At 39.7% G+C, this 22,781-nt stretch overlaps 1 protein-coding gene across 1 annotated transcript in view; it reads left to right on the top strand.

The window, feature by feature from the left end:
* The first annotated feature begins 1,529 nt into the window (after window positions 1-1,529).
* RUFY1 (RUN and FYVE domain containing 1) overlaps window positions 1,530-22,781 on the top strand; it is a 39,831-nt gene continuing 18,579 nt past the window's right edge. Inside the window, exons 1-10 of the mRNA XM_053463328.1 lie at window positions 1,530-1,647; window positions 1,730-1,792; window positions 4,051-4,215; window positions 4,514-4,631; window positions 8,050-8,151; window positions 8,709-8,832; window positions 16,616-16,677; window positions 19,976-20,041; window positions 20,575-20,644; window positions 22,507-22,608. Coding sequence (XP_053319303.1) covers window positions 4,059-4,215; window positions 4,514-4,631; window positions 8,050-8,151; window positions 8,709-8,832; window positions 16,616-16,677; window positions 19,976-20,041; window positions 20,575-20,644; window positions 22,507-22,608 — 801 coding nt within the window. The 5' untranslated portion in view covers window positions 1,530-1,647; window positions 1,730-1,792; window positions 4,051-4,058. The remainder of the gene's footprint in view (window positions 1,648-1,729; window positions 1,793-4,050; window positions 4,216-4,513; window positions 4,632-8,049; window positions 8,152-8,708; window positions 8,833-16,615; window positions 16,678-19,975; window positions 20,042-20,574; window positions 20,645-22,506; window positions 22,609-22,781) is intronic.

The raw sequence follows: 22,781 nt of genomic DNA, 5'->3' as shown, positions 1-22,781 counted from the left end.
TCGTTCAACATCAGTGCCTGATCATATTATGTCATGTCCAAGAAGACCTGCAGGGAAGGAGGACCTCCTTGCCATAGTAGGTCTGTGGAGCAACTGGAGGCACTGCCCTGTGTCAGACCTAGGGCAATGAACTCCATAGACTACTGCACTAACCCCATTTTAGGCAGCTAGCATGTTCTCACCTGTGTTACAGGACAAATGCATGCAGATCACAGTAAATGTAGGGTACAATAAATATGGTGTATGCCTAACAGAGGATGCTGGGAATGTCACAAATCAAAGAGAAATGTGTACATATCTTATATAGAGTGTTTATTAAAGTAAATTACCATCATTGGGCACATATAATGGTGGATTAAAAAGAAGAGCTAAACATTTTAACTGATTCATATCACTATACCAGGCTTCTGCTCATAGGGTCAGGCTTCTGGACATACTGGCATGTCATAATGGGCGTGCAGGGCGTAAAAGGCGTGTTGATCATTAGAAAACCCTTAAGCAATTATCCTTGCACAGTTAGAAAGGTTATTGTATTCCATGAAAAAAAGTGACCCAAACTTGCCCTGAGCGGTAGTATATATTGAGGATCCTTTGCCTCTACAGGTATCCATCACTGGTCCACCAATGACTTGAGGATCCGAGTGACCTACACTAGGTTTGGAATCAGCCCTAGCTTTATGAGATTGGAAATCCTGTAAGTACCACTATTGGTATTAAGGATAATGGTGCATAAATATACTATGCTACATAGTATTTGTTGTGTATGTTTTGCACTTGTGTTTCCTTTTAATGTATCTTTTTAAGGCTTGAAGGTACCTCTACATCAAGAAGCATTACCCAAGAAGGTTGTTTTATTTGAGTATTGAGATTGTATCCTACATTTAAAAGGGACGCTGGCCATTATGTGCACTTTAAGGGATACAATATCACTATTTCCACTTGCAAATACATGGATGGAGGGGGGTTAGGAGAATTCTACCCCCATGTATGTGTCCTGCTTCTTTGCCCTCCAGCTCCTTGGTTTGCAGGTAGTGAATTCGGCTGAACACATTGCCTCCTTGCAACTAATATTCACTACCAGAAGGTATCAGCCTGTGTAAGATCTGAGGAGTCCTGCCAAGACCTCCTTAAGAGCATGTGTGGAATCACTAGGACCACTTTCCTTCTAGTGAGTGGCTGCTTGAAGCAGGCGATGTTTGGGTGGAACACATCTCCTGAAGGGTTACAAGATGGAGAAGGAGGCAAATGCATAGAGACATTCGTGTTGCCATCGTTACCAGAGAGTTGTGAAAAATAATGTACAACCGACACAACTATACCTAAAACGGTTTAAGTATATTACCGCCGCAGTAATGTCTAAACAACAAGAATTGCTGACTTGGCTCTATGGCGACAAGGGCACTTGTACATCTTTGCGCCTAGCTTTCTATTAATAAGAACACCCACTCTACCTCGCAGCGTTCGGTAATTACGTCTTCAGCGGTCTCTTCACTTACGGCTCTACTGTCTGGATCACGTGACCGCGGCACGTGACATCAGTAGGTCATCCGCAGAATAGAATCGAGCCAGTGACACATTTGACAGGGTTTTTCCTTATAGTTATGGCCGAGTATGTGTAGCGGATGGACAGTCCTATAACTATTGCGGGTAAATCACGGACATGTTTGCTATAGTGCAGTTATCTGCTTTTACAATACGCTGTGCTTTAACAAGTTTCTTTTTATTGCAGATGATTGACAGGGGTTCCTTAACGGTTGCATGAAGATTCTTTGAGATACACTTATAACCTCAGGTATGGGTGCAAACATGCATCATAATGTATCGAGTACCATTAATTTACGGTTTGGGAGTTATGAGTCTGAAGTAAGTGGATGGTCATTAGTAATTAGTGGGGTTTTGTTGATTGTTAACCGTTATATTTTCTGTGAATGGTCGTAAAACGTAGTTATTTAGCGTAAAACCTGCTGCCAAAATGCATTTGTTTTGGTATTACATCACTTCCTATTCACCTGCCTATAAAAAGCGTCTTTATAGGTGCATCATCAGCTGCAACTAAATCGTGATTGGTTCTGTAACATAAATTAACCCCGCCCATACCGTCAGACTGGTTTTGGTGGGGGTGTGGTTTTCTGCTCGGTGATGAGGAGGTAGTGAAGCAGATGATGTCATTGTCAGTTTGTTCTGATTAAAGTTTTTTAGTTGCTTGAGGAAAGTGCTGGAACATCAATGGCCATAAATGATGAATAAGTTAAGAGTGGGAGTGACTGATCACATAACACTATGTATTCCTCCTATGTAACAAACAAAATAATACAATGAATGCACATATGAAGTATATTTCATATAAAGCCTGGGTAAGTACAAATAAATTAGCGTAACATTCCATACAAAGGCTGCCTCCAGGTCTAAAGATAAAGGAAGTCTATTGGAACATAATAAATTAAATGAGCTAAAACCAGGTTGTCTGTCAATACTAATCCACATTACTGTACACAGCTCTATATTTTATGCTCGAGTAAAAAAAAATCAGTTGGAGTTCCCTTCAAGCTAAGCTTAAACAAAACCATACATTACATCACATAATGGCAAATGTAAAAAAAATATGTATCTCATTTCCCTAGTGGCCCTAGTCAGGGGCGACTATAGAAATATATCCTAGGTCACTTCTGGACACACTAAAGCACTAAACATCTTATTTCTTCTCCTGCTGGAGGCAGGTCAGGTCTTGAAAACCTGAGGTCTCCTCCTGTGAGTGTGTTTATATTGTTGGTGTTTTTAATTTAATAAGAGTCTGGTATCTGCACTCCGTCCTTTCCTTGTCATTTGAGCCTTGTCAAGTTCACAGCTTCCAGTGAACTTGGCCTGCTGTTGAGCTATATTCCACATAATCCCTGTATATACCTTTTTGTATTTTCTACCTCTATCTTCCATCTGAAGAAGAGACCTCTGAGGTCTAAAAAAGCATATGCAAATTTACATATTTTTATTTGCTGGTCCAATAAAAGGTTTTACCGTATTTGCTCGATTATAAGACGACCCCCCAAAATTTGAATATTAATTTAGGAAAAAAAGCCTGAATAAAAGACTATCCTATAGGAAAAATGTTTTACTAGTAAATATTAATTAATGCAAACTATTTTTCATATTTAATAAAAACTATGATTGAGAAAAATTGTTTTTTTTGTTTGCCAACCTGCCCCCTGCCCAGTTATGCACCTCTTTCCCCCAGATATGCCTTATACCTGCCTATATGCCACTCTGCCCCCCCCACCCGACTTACCAATGCTTCCCCAGACTCCCCCCTCGTACTTCAGACTCCCTGGTATCTAGTGGGGGCAGCCGGTGAACATTTGCACGTAGACAACCTCTGCTGCCCGTTAGTTCCACCGGGGCTTCTATGACTGAGCATCAGAAGGTCACATCACGCCAGAGCTCAGTCATAGAAGTGCCGGCAGCGGAGGTTGTCTGTGCGCATCATGCAGACATTCACCAGCTGCCAGGAGGATCCACGTCCCCTGCAGCGCTGCGAGGGATCCTCCTCTCTGGCAGTCGGTGAATGCCTGCGTTATCCACTTCTGCCGGGGCTTCTATGATGGAGCACCGGAAGGTCATGTTGCGCCGGCGCTCCATCATAGATGCCCCCAGAGGAAGTGCCGGCAGCAGCAGGGGGTTGCCAGAGAGAAGGATCCGGGTTCCCTGCAGCGCTGCGCGGGATCTGGATCATAGTCTTACAGTCGAACCTCTATTTGAGGTCTGATTATAAGACAGCCTCGAATATAAGACGAGGGGTATTTTTCAGAGCATTTATTCTGAAAAAAACTCTTCTTATAATCGAGCAAATATGGTATTTTCAACCAAAGACTCAATTTTCTCTTGGGGTACTACTGCTATATCCCTTTAAATGAGTAGCTCTAGTTAATGTTTCAGTACATCCAATAGACCCTTTACATGAAGCTTCCCTACTGTCATAAGTCGAAGTAGATTTGTAGTACTGCCATGAATTTTTCATTTTCTAAAGTGTTTTTTTTTTTCTTTTTCATTTTTATATAGGTAGAAATATGGATGAACGTGCCAACTTAATGAATATGATGAAACTTAGTATAAAATCATTAATCCAGTCAGCTCTTAATCTTGGTAGAAGTTTGGATTCTGAATACCCACCTCTTCAACAGTTCTTTGTTATTATTGAACACTGTCTCAAACATGGACTAAAAGGTACTTTACTTCTGAATGTGCAAAATTATTGAGGGGTCTATTGACTAGAAGAAGAGTTATCAGGGGGGTTTTCAGGAGCGTTGTTGGCTTCACTATACATTATGATGGTCCAGCCCAAGAGAGCTTCAATACCTACCTTTAATATGTGTGGAACAAATAACAGAATAAATCAATGTGTAATGAGTGAGTTAAATTATCAAACTGGATTACATTTATTGTGCACATTATTATGAATGCACTTACAGTTTTGTTGTATGAAATGATAACATTGATCATTTTTTTTCCTTTTCTCTCAAAGTCAAGAAAAGTTTTATTGGGCAGAATAAATCATTCTATGGCCCATTGGAACTGGTTGAGAAACTTTGTCCTGAATCATCTGATTTGTTTGCCAATATTAAAAATCTTCCAGAACTAAAGTAAGTAAGACAAATTTATGCAGTTATGAGTATTTAAGATTTTGTGTTTGTGACACACAGTAATATACACGAACATTTATGTTTACTTCCATTTTCTGAAGGCAGAACTCACTCAGTCAAAATATGCAGGTAATGAATTTACGTTTCTGTGACTATCTTTTTATTTTTTTGCATGGTGGATGTATTGAAGGGTCAGTTCATTTACTTCAGTTAATGCAAATCATTTGTAAAGAAATTGAGAATATCTAGGAAGTAAATAACTCCTTCATGACTGAAAGTTTTTCCTACCCTACCCTTTTCTTTTTACCATGTTTGTTAAGCCATGATTCCCCTTTTCCATGCGTGTTATACCTTTTGAAACCATAGAAATGCATAAACTAGAATAATTAGTGCTAATATGCAAATAAACAATACTAAAATAGAAGAAAAAAACTTTACAATTCGGCTTAGGATTTCTTCACTACTGAACAGTGATCCAAATTGTGTACCCCATATACATATACTCAATTTTTGTCAATAGTTATGGGTAGTGAAGGTTTTTTGTTTTGTTTTGTTTAATTCTTTACTTCTAGTAGTTGGAGTAAAGGGTATTGGGGCACATTTATAATAATATATATATTATATAATATTATTATTGCAGTGGTCCAAGTGTAATATGGACAGAGAGGCAATAATGAAGGTGTACTGGCACTTGCGCTGTTACACAGGAGCTGTCCCATACTGAGTCAACCATGCTGGCTCCTGCTGATGCAAGGGAGTCCAAAAAAAAACACAGGATGTAAAGTTACCTCCGAAGGGTCATCTTGACACTTTTTTGTGGATATAATAGTACATCCATAGGGTGCTTAAGGCATTAAAAGGTGAAAACATTATGCTATTTACACTGTGAACTACATAAAAACAACCGAGCCACTTCTGCCCAAGTATGGATATGCTTTTTGAGTCATCAAGGCAGTTTTTAAATGTTACACTTGACACCGTATTTCCCCATAAGCTAAAATTTCTTTCCACTAATTTGCTTCTTAAGCTGTCAATCAGTGGCAGTAATGCACTTCTAATGAAGTCAATGGAAATACTTTTACACCAGCTCTGGAGTACATCACATGCATCCATATGCGTTCGATCAAATGCATCTCCTGCAGGGAATTTGGCTACGGGTGGGAAAAGGGGCCAAATTCATTTGTGCAGATCTTGTAGAACCCCCCTCACCATGCATTTGCAAAATGGACCACAGCTATCATATGCAATAAAGTACATATGATCGCTCCCTTTAGGTTTGACACATTTTTTAATTATTTTAATCTTTAAAAAAATCATGGCATATTCAACATCATATAAAATCACACAAAAATGATTAAATAAAACCTGAGACAGGTACTTGATGATGCATCAGCGTCTTTGCTGGCAAATGTAAACAAACCCATGCCCATGTAATTTGGGCAAATACAGTGGAAATAAAAAGTCTACACTCCCCTGTTAAAATACCAGGTTCTTGTGATGTTAAAGAATGAGACAAAGATAAATCATGTCAGAACTTTTTCCATCTTTAATGTGACCTATAATGTGAACAATTCAATTGCAAAACAAACTGAAATCTTTGAGGGGGGGGAACCTCACAATAACCTGGCTGCATAAATGTGCACACCCTCTTATAACTGGGCCTGTGGCTGTGTTCAGAATTAACCAATCACATTCAAACTCATGTTCAATAGAAATTACACACCTGCCATCATTTAAAGTGACTCTGATTAATCACAAATAAAGTTCAGCTGTTCTAGTAGGATTTACCTGACATTTGCTTAGTTGCATCTCAGGGCAAAAGCCATGGTCCGCAGAGAGCTTCCAAAGCATCAGAGGGATCTCATTGTTGAAAGATATCAGTCAGGAGAAGGGCACAAAATAATTTACAAAGCATTAGATATGCCATGGAACAGAGTGAAGACAGTCATCATCAAGTGGAGATAATATGGTACAACAGAGACATTATCAAGAACTGGACGTCCCTCCAAAATTGATGAAAAGACAAAAAGAAAACTGGTCAGGGAGGCTTACAAGAGGCCTACTGCAACATTAAACGAACTGCAGGAATTTCTGGCAGGTACTGGCTGTGTGCTACATGTGACAACAATCTCCCGCATTATTCATATAAATGGGCTATGGGGTAGGGTGGCAAGACAGAAGCCTTTTCTTACAAAGAAAAACATCAAAGCCCACAAACAAGTCCCCCAAAAGCATGTGGGAAAATGTGTTATGGTCTGATGAAACCAAGGCTGAACTTTTTGGCCATAATTCCAAAAGGTATGTTTGGCGCAAAAACAACACTGCACATCACCCAAAGAACACCATACCCACAGTGGAGCATGGTGGTGGCAGCATCATGGTTTGGGGCTGTTTTTCTTCAGCTGGAACCGGGGCTTTAGTCAGGGTGGAGGGAATTATGAACAGTTCCAAATTCCAGGCAATTTTGTCGCAAAACCTTCACGCGTCCGTTAGGAAGATGAAGAGGAAGTTCACCTTTCAGCACAACGACCCAAAGGACACATCCAAATCCACAAAAGCATGGCTTCACCAGAAGATTAATGTTTTGGAATGGCCCAGCCAGAGCCCAGACCTGAATCCAGTTGAACATCTGTGGGGCGATCTGAAGAGGGCTGTGCACAGGAAATGTCCTTGCAAACTAACAGATTTGGAGCGCTTTTGCAAAGAAGAGCGGGCATATATTGCCACGTCAAGATGTGCCATGCTAATAGACTCCTACCCAAAAAAGACTGGTTGCTGTAATAAAATCAATGTTGCTTCAACAAAGTATTAGTTTAATGGTGTGCACACTTATGCAACCAGGTTATTGTGAGTTTTTTTCCCCACACAAAGATTTCAGTTTGTTTTGCAAGTGAATTGTTCACATTATAGGTCACATTAAAGGTGGAAAAAGTTCTGACATGATTTATCTTTGTCTCATTCTTTAAAATCACAAGAACCTGGCTTTTTAACAGGGGTGTGTAGACTTATTATATCCACTGTAAGTAAGGGTGTTCTGTTGTAAGTTCTATTGTGTCACCGGGCACCTCTGTGATTTCAAATGTTCCTCTGTGTTTTCAATTCCTGAATGAATTGGTCCAGGTTGAATTCAGTGAATTCTTACACGTATTAATCTTTTATAAAGTGATTCAATATTTTCTATGCTAATTGTACATTATATGGAAGTGTTGCAGAGATATTCTACTTAAGGAATTATCTCGTATGAGGGCGCAGTTCATTTTTGTTTGCAAAGAACATAGGTATCTAGCTGTAATAAGGCCAGTTTATATGCCATGCCTGCTGATACCCTCTGCATGTCTGTTTTATATGTAGTAAATGTGGCATGTCCCTGTGAGGTTATTATGTAAATATATGATGGTAAATGCCTTTTGTTTCCTAGGACACATGTAGGTAGAGGAAGAGCCTGGCTTCACCTTGCATTGATGCAAAAAAAGTTAGCAGATTACTTACAAGTTTTAATAGACCATAAGGATCTGTTAAGGTAAAAACGTTCAGCCCATTTTTGAAAACACTGAATTATTATTGTTTAATAATTTGTTATTCGATGAATCCAAAAATTAATTTTTATTTTAAAATAAATTTAAGTTGATTTGATACTGGTTTTTTTAAGATAATTTAACTTCTGGAGGAAAATGTATTGCATCGCCTATTGTCATTAATCAGAATATGCTAATTAAACAAAATTGATATGTGGCATAACTGGCCTGCTTTAGGCTGGTGGTAAGCGAGGGAAGCAATTGCATGTATTAATATAAGCATTCCATTTTATAAGATATTCAGAGTCGAATAACTTTAGCGTGCCTAAGAGAATCCCTATATCACTCAAAAGTCATAGAATGCCTTATGGAACTGGTGTTGCGTAGTCTAACCACCCCAACTTCGCTTAGGTTGGTAGAAACCTTACATTGCTTAAAAACATGCGCCTGACCTTTTGATCTTGAGTTGACTGCAAACTCAGTTGTAAATATGTTATTTAAATTGTTATGTCCGTTTAATTTTAAAAATTAATTGCACCCTGTTATTGGCTTTGTTGAACAGTGAGTTTTATGAACAGGATGCTCTTATGATGGAGGAAGAAGGAGCTGTGATTGTTGGATTGCTAGTGGGACTTAACATGATTGATGCCAATCTTTGTCTGAAAGGAGAAGACCTGGATTGTCAGGTAACTAGCCTGTTATGTCAGATAAAGCATCATGACTAAAGAAATACATTTCCTGGATTTGGCAAATTTCTTGTTCGTGTTAATGACCCACAACAAAACAATTAATAATTATTTATTGTTTCACTTTTGTTACATCAAACACATGTTTATTATCTGGAGACATGTCCACTTATATTCTCAAATGTATCTGGAAACTGCAATAAAGGGAATTCATGCATATACCTCTCATCTGCCCTTTCATCAATACGCTTTAATAAGCCTGTGGGCAGACTAGATGAGCTATACAGTTCTGGTTTTCTACAACCTTGGATGTTGCCCTTGATACCCTGTCCCTACATCTGGTTTTCACAAGGTACTAATTTGACAAGGTACTTGCTTGTAGGGCTGCAACTAACGATTATTTTAATAATCGATTAGTTGGCCGATTATTTTGTCGATTAATCGATTAATCGGATAAAAAAATACATTATTTTAAATTGAAGAAAAATTGCAATAAAAAACATACAATTTACACTTTCATCTCTTTATTGCAATGGCCTCTCTCTATTCACCTTCTTATTTTACCGACATAATAATAAAAGCTACAAGAACCCAAACACAGTGCTTCTCAAACTAGGTTTTAATACAAAGTTATTAGTAAATATTAATTCATATGTTAACTATTTTTCATATTTAATAAAAACTGAGAAAAAAGCCTTGTTTAAATTTTTTTTATTTACCAAACTGCCCCCAGTTATGCACATCTGACCCCCAGCTTGCCACTCTGCCCCCATATATGCCTTATACCTCTTATATGCCAGATTCCACTGTGCCCCCTGATGTGCCACTGTGCCCCTGATATGCCTTATACTCCTTATATACCAGTGATATGCAACTGAGCCCCCTGATATACCTTTTACCACCAGATTTGTTTTATGCCCCCCTGATATGCCTAATATCGATATGTCTTATACCCCCTATATGCCACTGAGCCCCCTGATATACATTTTACCCCCAGATATGTTTATGCCCCCCTGATATGCCTAATATCCATATGCCTTATACCCCCTATATGCCCTAAAAATTCATAATACCCCCCATACACCACTATAACTCACCCATACACCACTCTGGCTCCTCCCCCTCCCATACACCACTCTGGCTCCTCCCCTCCCATACACCACTCTGGCTCCTCCCCTCCACCACTCTGGCTCCTCCCCCTCCCAAACACCACTCTGGCTCCTCCCCCTCTCATACTCCACTCTGCCTCCTCCCCCCTCCCATACACCACTCTGCCTCCTCCCATACACCACTCTGGCTCCTCCCCTCCCATACACCACTCTGGCTCCTCCCCTCCCATCCACCACTCTGGCTCCTCCCCCTCCCAAACACCACTCTGGCTCCTCCCCCCTCTCATACTCCACTCTGCCTCCTCCCCCCTCCCATACACCACTCTGCCTCCTCCCCCACCCATACATCACTTTGGCTCCTCCCCTCTCATACATCACTTTGCCTCCTCCCCCTCCCATATACCACTCTGCCTCCTCCCCTCCCATACATCACTTTGGCTCCTCCCCCTCCCATACTCCACTCTGCCTCCTCCCATACACCACTCTGGCTCCTCCCCCTCCCATACTCGACTCTGGCTCCTCCCATACTCCACTCTGCCTCCTCCCATACATCACGTTGGCTCCTCCCCCTCCCATACATCACTTTGCCTCCTCCCCCCTCCCATACTCCACTCTGCCTCCTGTGAACCTCCGTTTCTGACAAGACACCAGGGAGCCGGGTAGAGAGGCAGAGTGGCGTATGAGAGGGGGAGGAGCCAGAGTGGTGTATTGGAGGGTGGCTCCCATACACCCCTCTGACTCCTCCCCCCTCCCATACACCGCTCTGCCTCTCTACCCGGCTCCGTTACTGAAGGCACTTTCATTGCAGCTTCATAGAAGCCACAGTGTAAGTGAAGGGCAGTAACGGAGTCTGTCTGTGCGATGCAAACCCTCACCGGATGACAGAGAGGATGATTCTCTGTCAGCCGGTGGGAGTCTGCATCGCACAGACAGACTCCGTTACTCACCTTCACTTACACTGAGGCTTCTATGAAACTGCAGGGAAAGTGGCTGTCAGTAACGGTGCCGGGTAGAGAGGCAGAGTGATGTATGGGAGGGGGGAGGAGGCAGATGGGAGGGGGAGAGAGACGGAAGTGAGAGACCGGCCGACAGTGAGGGGAATCCAGGTCCCCTGCAGCGTTGCGGGGGATCTGGATTCCGGTGTTATAATCCGATCTCTGTTTGAGGTCGGATTATATAAAGAGAGGAGTTTTTCAGAGCATTTGCTCTGAAAAAAACCTCTTTTTATAATCGATAAAAATCGATCCGATTAATCGATGATGAAATTCGTTGACAACGATTTTCATTATCGATTATTATCGATTTTATCGATTAGTTGTTTCAGCCCTACTTGCTTGCCAAGCAGGACTGCTGCAGACTACACACAGGGCAATGAAGGGGCAATGAAGACAAATACTACAAATTCCATCAATGGAGTGGTATTGATTACCAGTGATAGAAATAAAGAGTTAAATTACCATGAGTAAAATAAAGGCTTCTAGCATATTGTCAGTATCGAACTGTACATTGATAATGTTAAACAGAGTGATTGAAGCCTCCAACATACAGACTTCCTAGAAGTCACTTTCTTAATCCAATTGGAGAGATGCAAGGGCAGCTTAAACATTCTTTGAAAATAGTGAGACAATAAGGTTCTCTCCTACCGAAACAGCAGCTTGCAAAATCTTTACCGGTAGTAGTTAGCATCAGTCACTTTGTGTACTTTTCCTTACACTAATCACAGATATTCAGTTCCCAGGTCATAGGGCTATGAGTCAAAAGTCAGTCTTTACAGTGGGTTCCACAGTGTATCCCAGAAGGCCATATGCTGTGTAGTCTTTAACCTAACACCTAATAATGCCTTGAAACACATGTGCCAAAATGATGCTTAAAAAGTACACACTGCATTCAAAGCAGGTGATAACTTAACTTCAGGGAAGAATCTATTACATGACTCTGGTTTTTGGAAAAGTTGGCGCAGTTTGACCTCCAAGCTGCATGGATGGGGGAGAGTGCAATCGTGAGTAAAGCATAAGTTATATGGCAAAAGTATATATTTCTCCCCACAAAGTGGCTAATAAGCATTAGTACATGGCGCCAAACAAGTTTAGAAGCAAGTGGGCAAAGTATTTTACCCAGCAGTCGATGCTTACATTACATTTATTGATATAGCACCAGCAGATTGCATAGCGCTGTTAAAACAGTCGGTAGATTAAATTGTAAAATCACATTGATGCTTAGATCTACTGTGAAAACAATGAAAAGAGAGGCTACAAGAACCCAGAGTGGAAATTAGGACAGACAGAGTTTCTAACAGCTTAATTTAAGAAGGAGATTAGGTCTCTTGGCGAACACACTTATCAAGTGGAGCATAAAAGTAGATGAGATGGTAGTCCATAAAGAAAAGTGGGCCTTCATAAGAAGTCAACTCCAAACTCAAAGGAGGATTGGCCAAGGAAAAATGTTAGAAGGGTACCTGAATGCGTTACTGTGAATGAATTAGAGGCCTTTATACAAGTTGGTTGTTTTTTTTGTAAATTTTGACAAAAATTCAGGTATAACTACTGATTACCAGAAATACCGTATTTGCTCGATTTATAAGACGAGGTTTTTTCCAGAGCAAATGCTCTGAAAAATACCCCTCGTCTTATAATCGAGGTCGTCTTCTAATCAGACCTCATTCTGCTTCGGCCGTGCTGCTTACCGGGCTTTGATCGCGAGCGGCGTCTCTGCTATTAGCAGCAGGAAACAGGAAGCTAGCACAGTCCTCACATAACTCTACCTCCCCCCTCCTTCCTCTGGGGGCGGGGCCAGAGAAGTTGCCCGCACAGCCGGGCCCCTGCAGAAGTCTGCGAGTGGGAGATCAGCAGTTCAGGTAAGGGGGTGGGTGGGGGGTTTGAGCGTGTGTGTGTGATTAATGGAATGAATGAGTATTTAAATGTTTGTGAATGAGTGTGTGTGTGTGTGTGATAGCATGGATGTGTAAGGGGGGTGGGGGTGGTAGCATAGCATAGGGAGGCTGTAATGACACTTCTAACATCCCCAGGTTCCAGCATGTACTGGCTGCCTTGGCTTGATAGGAGTGTGATTGCCTGTTAGCAGTATATATATATAGCTCTCCAGAAATGCATTTTAACCCCCTATATGCCACTCAGCCCCATGATATGCCTTTTAACCCCCTATATGCCAGAGTGGCATATAGGGGTATAAGGCATATCATGGGGCAGAGGGGCATATAGGGGGTTAAAAGGCATATCATGGGGCACAGTGGCATAAAGGAGGGTATAAGACATTTCTGATATGCCTTTTAACCCCCTATATGCCCCTCTGCCCCATGATATGCCTTTTAACCCCCTATATGCCAGAGTGGCATATAGAGGTATAAGGCATATCATGGGGCAGAGGGGCATATAGGGGGTTAAAAGGCATATCATGGGGCACAGTGGCATATAGGAGGGTATAAGACATTTCTGGAGGCAGAGTGGCATATAGAGGGTTAAAAGGCACATCATGGGGCAGAGTGGCAAATAGGGGGGTATAAGGCATTTCTGGGGGCAGAGTGGCAAGCCTGGGGGCAGATGTGCATAACTGGGGGGGGCAAGGTTGGCAAGTAAAAGGAAATAAAAAATATATTTTTCTCAATCATAGCTTTTATTAAATATGAAAATTAGTTTACATGAATTAATATTTACTAGTAAAACTTTTTTCCTATAGGGTAGTCTTATATTCAGGCTTTTTGTTTTTTTCCTAAATTAATATTATGATTTTGGGGGATCGTCTTATAATCAGGGTCGTCTTATAATCGAGCAAATACGGTAGTATCACATAAATTACCGGTGTTCAGCCCCCCTTCAGAGGGTTTCAAAGTTTTTATAGGTGTTGGATATCCTCTCTCTCGGCCTAGGGTTTCTTGTGGCAATAAGGTTTTCTAGGACCTTTGCTACCCAATTTGGTTATAGTTCTTGTATTTAACTAGATTACCAGTTTCTTAAATCATATGTTTTTCAATTTAAGATGCACTCCTTCGTAACCTCAGTACCTCAACAAACAAACCTGTGGTTCCTTTGTCTGACACGATATTGCTAGGCAATTCTACCTGACTTACAATTTTAATCATGGTGTCAGTCACTGCTTCAGCTGAGATAGTAGATAGGGCCACAGCTTTAGGACAGCGGGTAGCATACTTTGCTGATAACATATTTCTTCCCTGTGCGAAAATCCTTGGCTAAGGTGCTGGATTTTAACTGCTACGTGCTGAAAAGGTTCACTTATAATTGGTAGGGGATTCAGGATGGCTCTGGTTCAGCATTTATAGCAACCCACTGTCAAAATTGTCGGACATTCCGCGAGACCATGGGCCAAAAGACGCAAGCCTGTGTAGGGAGCAGCTCATGCTGAAGTGTCCTGCTAAGGGAATTTCATAGGCAGTCTCCAGAGGTTATGCTTCCATTTTTGAGTAACTATCAATTGCCTCCCAGTGCCTTCTATCACTTAATACAGTAGTCATTAAGTCATTAATGCCTGAGGAAGGGACCTAACAACTTGGTCTCGAAAGCTCGCAATTAAACTCTCAGTTAGCCAATAAATGGTATCATTTTAACTATACTTTTCTCCTTAATACAGTAGCACATTGTCCCACACTATTTGGCAATGGCGTTACTCTGGGCAAATGACCCTCAAAAAATGTTCGTGAGATTATGTTCGTCTACCATTCTTCAGCCGAGGCAAGGCAGAAATGTTGAATAGTGTCTGCAAATAAAATTGAGTGTATGTCTAATACCGCAGTGCTGATTGAGCTGGACCAGAATGGAGCTTCAGGCCTCATTATGGAATATGGAGCCATTGGTAGTGTCTTGGCATGCCTTTTCTATGAGTACTGCAGTGGTTTAGGGATGTCTCGACCTGAATTTTTTATCTGGTCTAGTTCTTACTTCATCACTCCTGTTAGGCAACAGTTAGATAACTATGCTGTGAATGATACAGGATATGGAAGCAAAAAGCTCCCATGTGACCCAGAGGCAAGGCCCTGTCAGGGAAACGACACATTTAAGTGTTAATGATTAATAGGGATTACTTAAAAGAACACTAATAAAGTACTATAGTAAATATTGTTGTGAATACAATCTCAATTGAACAATATTTGTTTTATACTGTTCATTATTTACTTATTATGTGTGTGGCTACCTTTACCAAGGAATACACCAGTGTTTCTAAATCCCAGGAGCACTGAATACCTACATGTTTCCCTCAATCACATAACCAATAGAATTACAAAGAAAGTGATACAGTGCACTTGAGTAAGTAAATAATATTTTCCCATCCTTTCATACCATTAAATTCCAAATATTTGGCATATAGAAACAAACACAGTGTAGTGGTTTTTGTAGTGTATGGCCCTTTTAATAGTGATAGCTCTTGCAGCCACATTTTAGTTGAAGTGCCGCAGGCACTTCTAATATTTCTTGTGACTCCTCTATAATCTCCAAGATGTCCAGCAGGCTCACAATTAAAATAATTATTTAATCAGCAAACAATATAATATACACAAAAATGTAATAATTATATGTTCTTACATTAAAGTCCAGAATCTTCCATTTTTGCTTAACATTAACTCCGTTATATGACTGAAATCACAATGCACAGCCACACTGAGTACACATTCATTTGAGGACCCCGCTTTGTGTACTTTGCAGCACAATACGTGTTGTCCACTAAGTGAGTGCCATCTAGATGGCTTCTTTCAGGTGTTTAGATCATCTGAACTATAGGTAAAAAAGGGGAGACACTAGTCCCACTGAGAACTGTTCGTGAGAATCCCAGTGAAACCTTAATGCTTTATCCCTTTGGTTGTGGGAGCTTCTGCGGTTATAGTGACTCTTTTAGCGGCTTAGGGATCTCTCTTCAGAGCAGCTGATTTGTTCTTGCCTAAGAAATGGTAACATAGTAAACTAAGAAAGTTTCATAGTGTTGCACATTCAGAGGTACTAAAATTGTACTCCAACCAGAAAGATACCTTTAAGGATCTTTAATGGAGAGATTACTGTGTGAATGTAAGAATGTAATGATTTGAATGGACATTTTTTTTTATCTCTATTATAGAAGGACTTTTCTCATTTTTTACTTTTATTTCAAAAACCTTAAGGATAGATTTTGTGAAGTTAATCTATTAGCATTATATTTCACTTTTATATTTTGATTTTGTGTTTATTATTAATATTTCGAATCACAATCATGTTTTATTATTTGATTATATATTCTTAGTATCGCTATGTCTCCAGTTTTGCCATTTTATTTTGACTCTTGAGACAAGTACTTTAACTTGTCATTTGGGTCTATTCACTTAAAGGAGAGTTTTCAGGAGAAGTTTTGTTTTAAGTCCTTGAAGTCACTGTATATCATAAAAGATTAACCGCTCAGCTTTTTCTACATGAAAAGCTTGGCTGGGCCTCTCTAATGCATGGTTGATGGATGTCATTTCTTCAGTCTCCGTACCCATTGAATATTAGACTGTACAGGGCCAGTTCAGCTGTTCTTGCTGGAGGAATTTACTAAGCATGGACCTTCATTATGAATAGTGGAGTCCAAACTCTCCTTGCAACTTTAGTGAAGAAACCTTACTTTTACGGTAACTTTGCTGGTATCCTAAAGCATATCATTATCAGTCTAATTTTTGTTTTGTTTTTTTGTTTTGTTAGGTTGGAGTAATTGACTTTTCTTTCTATCTTAAGGATACACAGCAAAATGATAATGAAAAACAGTATGTATTCCAATGCATTTATCTTATTTGCCAATTTTACTGTAAACATTATTATATTAAAACAAGATAATTAGGTAAATGGGTATTCTTTAGGCTGATGCGTTTTAACTTGTTTCATCTTCTAAACAACTTATATACAAATTAACCTATTCATTAATACCTAGTTTAGGGCAAAAAATGTATCACATAACAGTATATAATGGTTACATATGGTATATTATCTAAATTTTTTTAAATTATTTATTTTCTTTACCTCACTCATCTTATCTAACGCTTAACCTACCCCACATTTCTGGGATGTAATCTAGCAGTCAATTAATGCTCATTACATTTTATTGGAGTCATACTTTACTAATGTAACAAGCTTTAATTGACTGTTGGATAGCATCCCAGAAAATGTTGGCCAGGTTCCCTGTGATTTTAGCTAAGGAGAGGATGAGTAAGGTTGTAATGACCAAAACTGTCAGATAAAAAATTAGTAATCCAAATTCAGTGGTTTCATTTGTTTCACTGGGGGTACCTCCTCGTTTTCTGAGATTTGTACAAATTCACAAATTAGGCAAAATGTGTTAAAAAGTTTGTATAAATCTGAATGCATGAGGATAGTATATATTTTTATGAAAAATGTTTCCCCACTAATCTAGACCAAACTGGAAAAGTGGTAGAGGCTTTATAAAAAGCTCCCACTCCCTTTAGTACATTTATCCAACAAATGTGGTTGCACATACATGTAAATTGCACATGCACTAGGAGATAGTACTTGGTATAATTGTATTAAACATTATTAAATTTACTAATCATACTAAAGAAAAAAAAATATAGGTACAAAATGCACACAAGTCATCCTTTTTGTGACTCTTGTACACCTAGACTCCCATCACCTTCTCTTCCTCTTCAGCTGTCCACTCCAATCAGCTTCAAAGCTAGTTCGGTGTGGGGTGGGGTTTGATTTAGATGGGTCCATCCTGACCCTCCTGAGACCTCTGATAAGCCCCCTGCTGACTGATCACAGGTATTATGATCAGCAATGCAGGACAACAAAGTGAAAAGATGGAAAAACCGTGTTTGTCCCTCTTCAAAAAATATTTAAAACATAAAAAGAAAAAAAAAAGAAAAAGTTGACATCATGAGGGGTAATCCAACTATTTCCAAGATAGATCCCTGAGGTCTTAAAGGACCTCAAACGGATCTCCTGTCAAAAAAGATTTAAAAAGTCAAAAAATAAAATTATAATAAAAAATAAATAAAAATGAAAAAAGTGGTGTCCAAGCACTCCCTATTCCAAAAATAACACACAAATAGTGTGGTGTGTATTCTACTTAGTGGATATGAAAAAGGGGTTTTTTTATCAGTAGGACCTAATTTTGTAGAAGAAATCCTAATTAAAGTTTTTTTTTTTCTTTCTTTCAAATTTTTACTGTTTCTAACATATCCATAATAAATGACAGATTATACAGAAAAGCTCCATCTGTCCTTGAAAAAAAACAATATATAATTTGACTGGGTACATTAAACATTATGGTGGAACAAAGTTAACTTAAAAAATGGCCAAAAAAGTTTCAGTCAATAAAGGAGGTAAGACCCCCAGTCAAAAAGGAGTTAAAATATTCAGCGTAAACATGCAGTTATTTATAATGAAAAGTGTCGTCCACCACCCCGTAGCAGCGAACCCTGACAGGTAAGATCCTGACAGTTTTTGTTTAAAAATACTCCTGATCGGGTATTGAGCAATGCAAATTTGTTTTGAATGTTTAACCCTTTGGTGTTCATAAAATACACAAAATACTCTGCTTTCATGGATATCAAACAATCGCAAACACGGCACAGGTTTATCAAAAAAAAAACAAAAAAAAAACTAATTGTTAAATATATGCGTGGCACAATTATTAGCACCCCTGTAAATTCATATGAGAAAAACATATCTGAAGTATATTCCAATTGATATTTTACATTTTTAGTACACCTTGGTGACTAGGAACAGAAAATTGTTTGACTATGAGTAGATATTTGGTGACACATAGGCCAAATGTCTCATTAAGCTTATGCAAAATGCTTGTTCATGCCATGTCTAGCACAAAATGTCAATTTATCTACTCAAAATAACCTCTGTAAAAAATATAGGGGGGGGAGGCACAATTTTCTGTTCCTGTCTCAAACGCAAAAAATATGGCATTGCTGGGGTGCATGGTGCTGGGGTCCATGGTGCCTATAGGTAACCAATGCTCTGCTCATGCCATAGCTGAAGAGTTCCAAACTTCCACTGGCATTAATATCAGCACAAAAACTGTGCGGCGGGAGCTTCATGGAATAGCAAACCTCACATCACTAAATACAATTCCAGGTGTTAGATCGAGTGGTGCCATCACTGGAACATCTTCTATGGAGCTTGTTTTGAACTCTGATGGGCTATTATAGGTTTGGCAGATGCTAGGAAAACCGTTGCCTGCCTGACTGCCTTGTGCCAATTTTAAGGTTTTGTGTAGCAGGGGTAAGGGTATGACACTGTTTTTTCAAAGGTTGGGCTAAGCCCCTTACTTCCAGTGAAGGAAAATCTTAATGCTTCAGCATACCAAGACATTTTGGACAATACAATGCTTCCAACTTTGTGGGAACTGTTTGGGAAAGACCATTTTCTATTCCAGCATGAGTGTGCCCCAGTGCACAAAGCAAGGTCCATGAAGACATGGTTGAATGAGTGGCGTGAAGGAACTTGATTGGCTCTCACAGAGCCCTGACCTCAACCACATTGAACACCTTTGTGATGAACTGGAACGGAGATTGCAAGCCAGGCCTTCTTGTCCAACATCAGTGCCTGACCTCCCCAGTGCTCTACTGGATGAAGGGGCAAAAATTCCAACAGAAACACTCCAAAATATTGTGGAAAGCTTTCCCAGAAGAGTGGAAGCTGTTATAGCTGCAAAGGGAGGACCAACCACATATTGATTTCTATGTGTTTAGAATGCAATGTCATAAAAGTCCCTGTTGGTGTAATGGTTGGGTGTTTCAATAGTTTTACTCATATAGTGTATGTTAATGTTGCAATAAAAGAAAGCACATTCTGTCCTTAAAGAAACAATATATAATATATGTGGGTGGGCATACCAACTATGAAAATTTGGTAAACAATTAAAAAAGCAGGAGGCAACAATATCCTTGTGAAGGGCCTAATTACATGTTGTAGTCAAATTTTGTGGACAATTATGAAATGTACACATGTGCATAATTATTTCAGATGATATAATCTAAGTTGTTATATACTCTTATAGTTTACTTACATATTGTATATGCTTCCCCACAGCACAGATGACATTGCAGCTATCCTTGATCAAAAGCATTATGTGGAGGAACTCAACAGGCACTTAAGGTGGGATAATAACCTTTACAGTTTGTTTTGGATTCAATATTGCCTAAATTGATATACACACACACACACTACATACAGTAATTATTTGTTGTACATTTGTTTTCATGAAGTGGTAGTGATGAAACCAATATCTTCTATAAGACTTCTTTTCTTTTAGCGTTTTTTCTTATGCTTTAGAGTCTAGAGAATAGGGGAAGGAATGGCAGGATACAAACACTGGTCGGTACATCTGTTCAGAACGGTGAATGGCATCTGAGACAGAGCAAATCTTAGACCAGAGAACTAGCACATTTTTTCATCATGCATGCCGGGATAGCTGTGAATATTCTCAGAATCCAATTCATCTTATCTTAGTGGAAATAAGGATTCCCCTATTGGTCACAGAGTGAACAACATATTTTACAAACTTTGGAAGTTTGTGACACTCCTTTCTGCAGGTCATCACTCATATTAAACTGTAAAAAACATGCTTTCAAGACATCAGAGGTCCCTTGTATACTTATTCTTAATATACTAAATATTTTGTTCTTTAGCTGCACAGTGGGAGACTTGCAGTCAAAAATTGATTGTTTGGAGAAGACTAATTCAAAGATAAATGAAGAGGTGTGTACATCATTTCTTCTGAAATTAATTTGTTAAATTTTGTGATTCAGTATTATAAATTGAAAATGTATTGTATTTGGTTGTATATTTAATTACATATATTGCATGATCAGCTGTTTTATACTGGCTGTCATCACTGTAATTTTGGTATTGCTGAGATTTACATTTGATTTATATTTCATTTTTATGTATTCATAAGCCACACTTTACTAGGACCTTATATATGTCCTTTATCTCCTCCCTGTCCCACAACCCTAAACGACTCTTTAATACTTTCAATTCCCTGCTTCGACCGATCCCTACTATCCCTTCCCCTAACCTTAATGCGTCTGACTTTGCCACATACATCAATAATAAAATTCAAACTAGAGATGACATATCCGCTAAGTCACCACCCTGCCCTCTGACTATGCGCCCACTGACCTCTTCTTCCTTCACTACATTAACTCCTTTCTCTGCCGTCACTGAAGAGGATGTACATGCTCTATTTCTTTCCTCTTGTCCAACCACATGCCCCCTTGACCCGATCCCTTCCCATCTCACCCAGTCTCTTTCATCTACCCTTTTCCCTGCTCTAGCTCATATCATCAACCTCTCCCGTAATACTGGATCTGTCCCATCCTCCTTCAAGCATGCTACCATTACTGCTATCTTGAAAAAGTCCTCCCTTGACCCGACTGATCTGTCCAATTACCGTCCCATCTCTCTACTTCCTTTCACCTCCAAGCTTCTTGAAATAATTGTTTATACCCAAGTAACTAAGTTTCTGGATTCCAACTCCCTGCTTGACCTTCTTCAATGTGTTTTTCACCCTCCACACTCTACTGAGACCTCCCTTACTAAAGTTACTAATGACTTACTCACTGCTAAATCCAAGGGCCAGTACTCCATGCTAATCCTACTGGACCTTTCTTTTGCTTTTGACACTGTGGACCACCCTTTTCTCCTTCAAATGCTTCATGATCTCAACCTCCGTGACACTGTTCTCTCCTGGTTCACTTCCTACCTCTCCGATTGTACCTTTAGCTTCTCCGTCTCCAGTAACACTTCCCTTCCCTCTCTCAGTTGCAGTACCCCAAGGCTCTGTTCTCGGACCCCTTCTGTTCTCTCTTTACACTTCCTCGCTTGGCAAACGTATCTCATCACTACATATAGGGGTGCCATCTATTCATGCACGCTGTCTTGGTGTCACCCTTGACTCCGACTTTTTGTTCACACCCCAAATTCAGTCTGTCTCTAAAAACTGTCGTCTCCATCTTAAAAACATTGCCCGCATCCGTCTCTAAGGCTCTTGTCCATGCCCTGATTATCTCCCGTCTTGATTACTGTAACTCTGTCTTAACTGGTCTCCCTCTTAACCGTCTCGCCTCTCTACAATCCACCATGAATGCTGCTGCCAGACTTATCTTCCTCTCACATCACTTTACTAACGTCTCTCCCCTCTGTCAGTCTCTTCACTGGCTGCTATGTTTACCTATGCTGTGTTTGTCTCAAACCCTCAGTTCTATGACACACTAGCAGAACTGCTGTGTCGCCCCACCCCAACTCCAAATCATGTGACCTCACCAGTAGCCAGGACCCTATATTGTTATGAGATTGGGGAAGAGTTAAGCCATCTTTCATATTAAGAATTGTCACTGACATGTTTAACTTTGTCTCAGAGAGTACATACATCCTTTATAATGGAGGTTCTCATTGACCAGGAATGTCCTGAATACCCATGAAAGACAACCTCATATTTCTCAGCTTTATGCTCCGCAAAGGCTCATGGCTGCCAAGACATGCAAAGTGTACATGCATAAATATTTTATTGTTGCAGTTAATGTACTTTTGTAATTTGTTTCTGTAATTTGTTTTGAAAGCTTATTGCTGCAAAGGATCGACTTGTTTCACTACAAGAGGAACATGATCACTTGTTAAAAGAGACTGCACAAATACTGGAAAAAAGTGAAAAAAGTGTAGAGGTAAGGTGAACAATGTGCTATTAATGTCCATTAAATTGTATTTTAACATGTATAGTCTTATGGTACTCATTAAACAAACATATTCCAAAATACAGGTTATCATGAAAAAATTGTTTCATATATTATTCAGTTCTCGATTGCTTACAATACATAGTATAGATGCTATCATGAGC

This window comes from Spea bombifrons, chromosome 4 (assembly GCF_027358695.1).
Source record: "Spea bombifrons isolate aSpeBom1 chromosome 4, aSpeBom1.2.pri, whole genome shotgun sequence".
In the NCBI taxonomy this organism is placed as follows: domain Eukaryota; kingdom Metazoa; phylum Chordata; class Amphibia; order Anura; family Pelobatidae; genus Spea; species Spea bombifrons.
The sequence above is the reverse complement of the archived record's forward strand: the minus strand, read 5'-3'. Positions and strand labels throughout refer to the sequence as shown.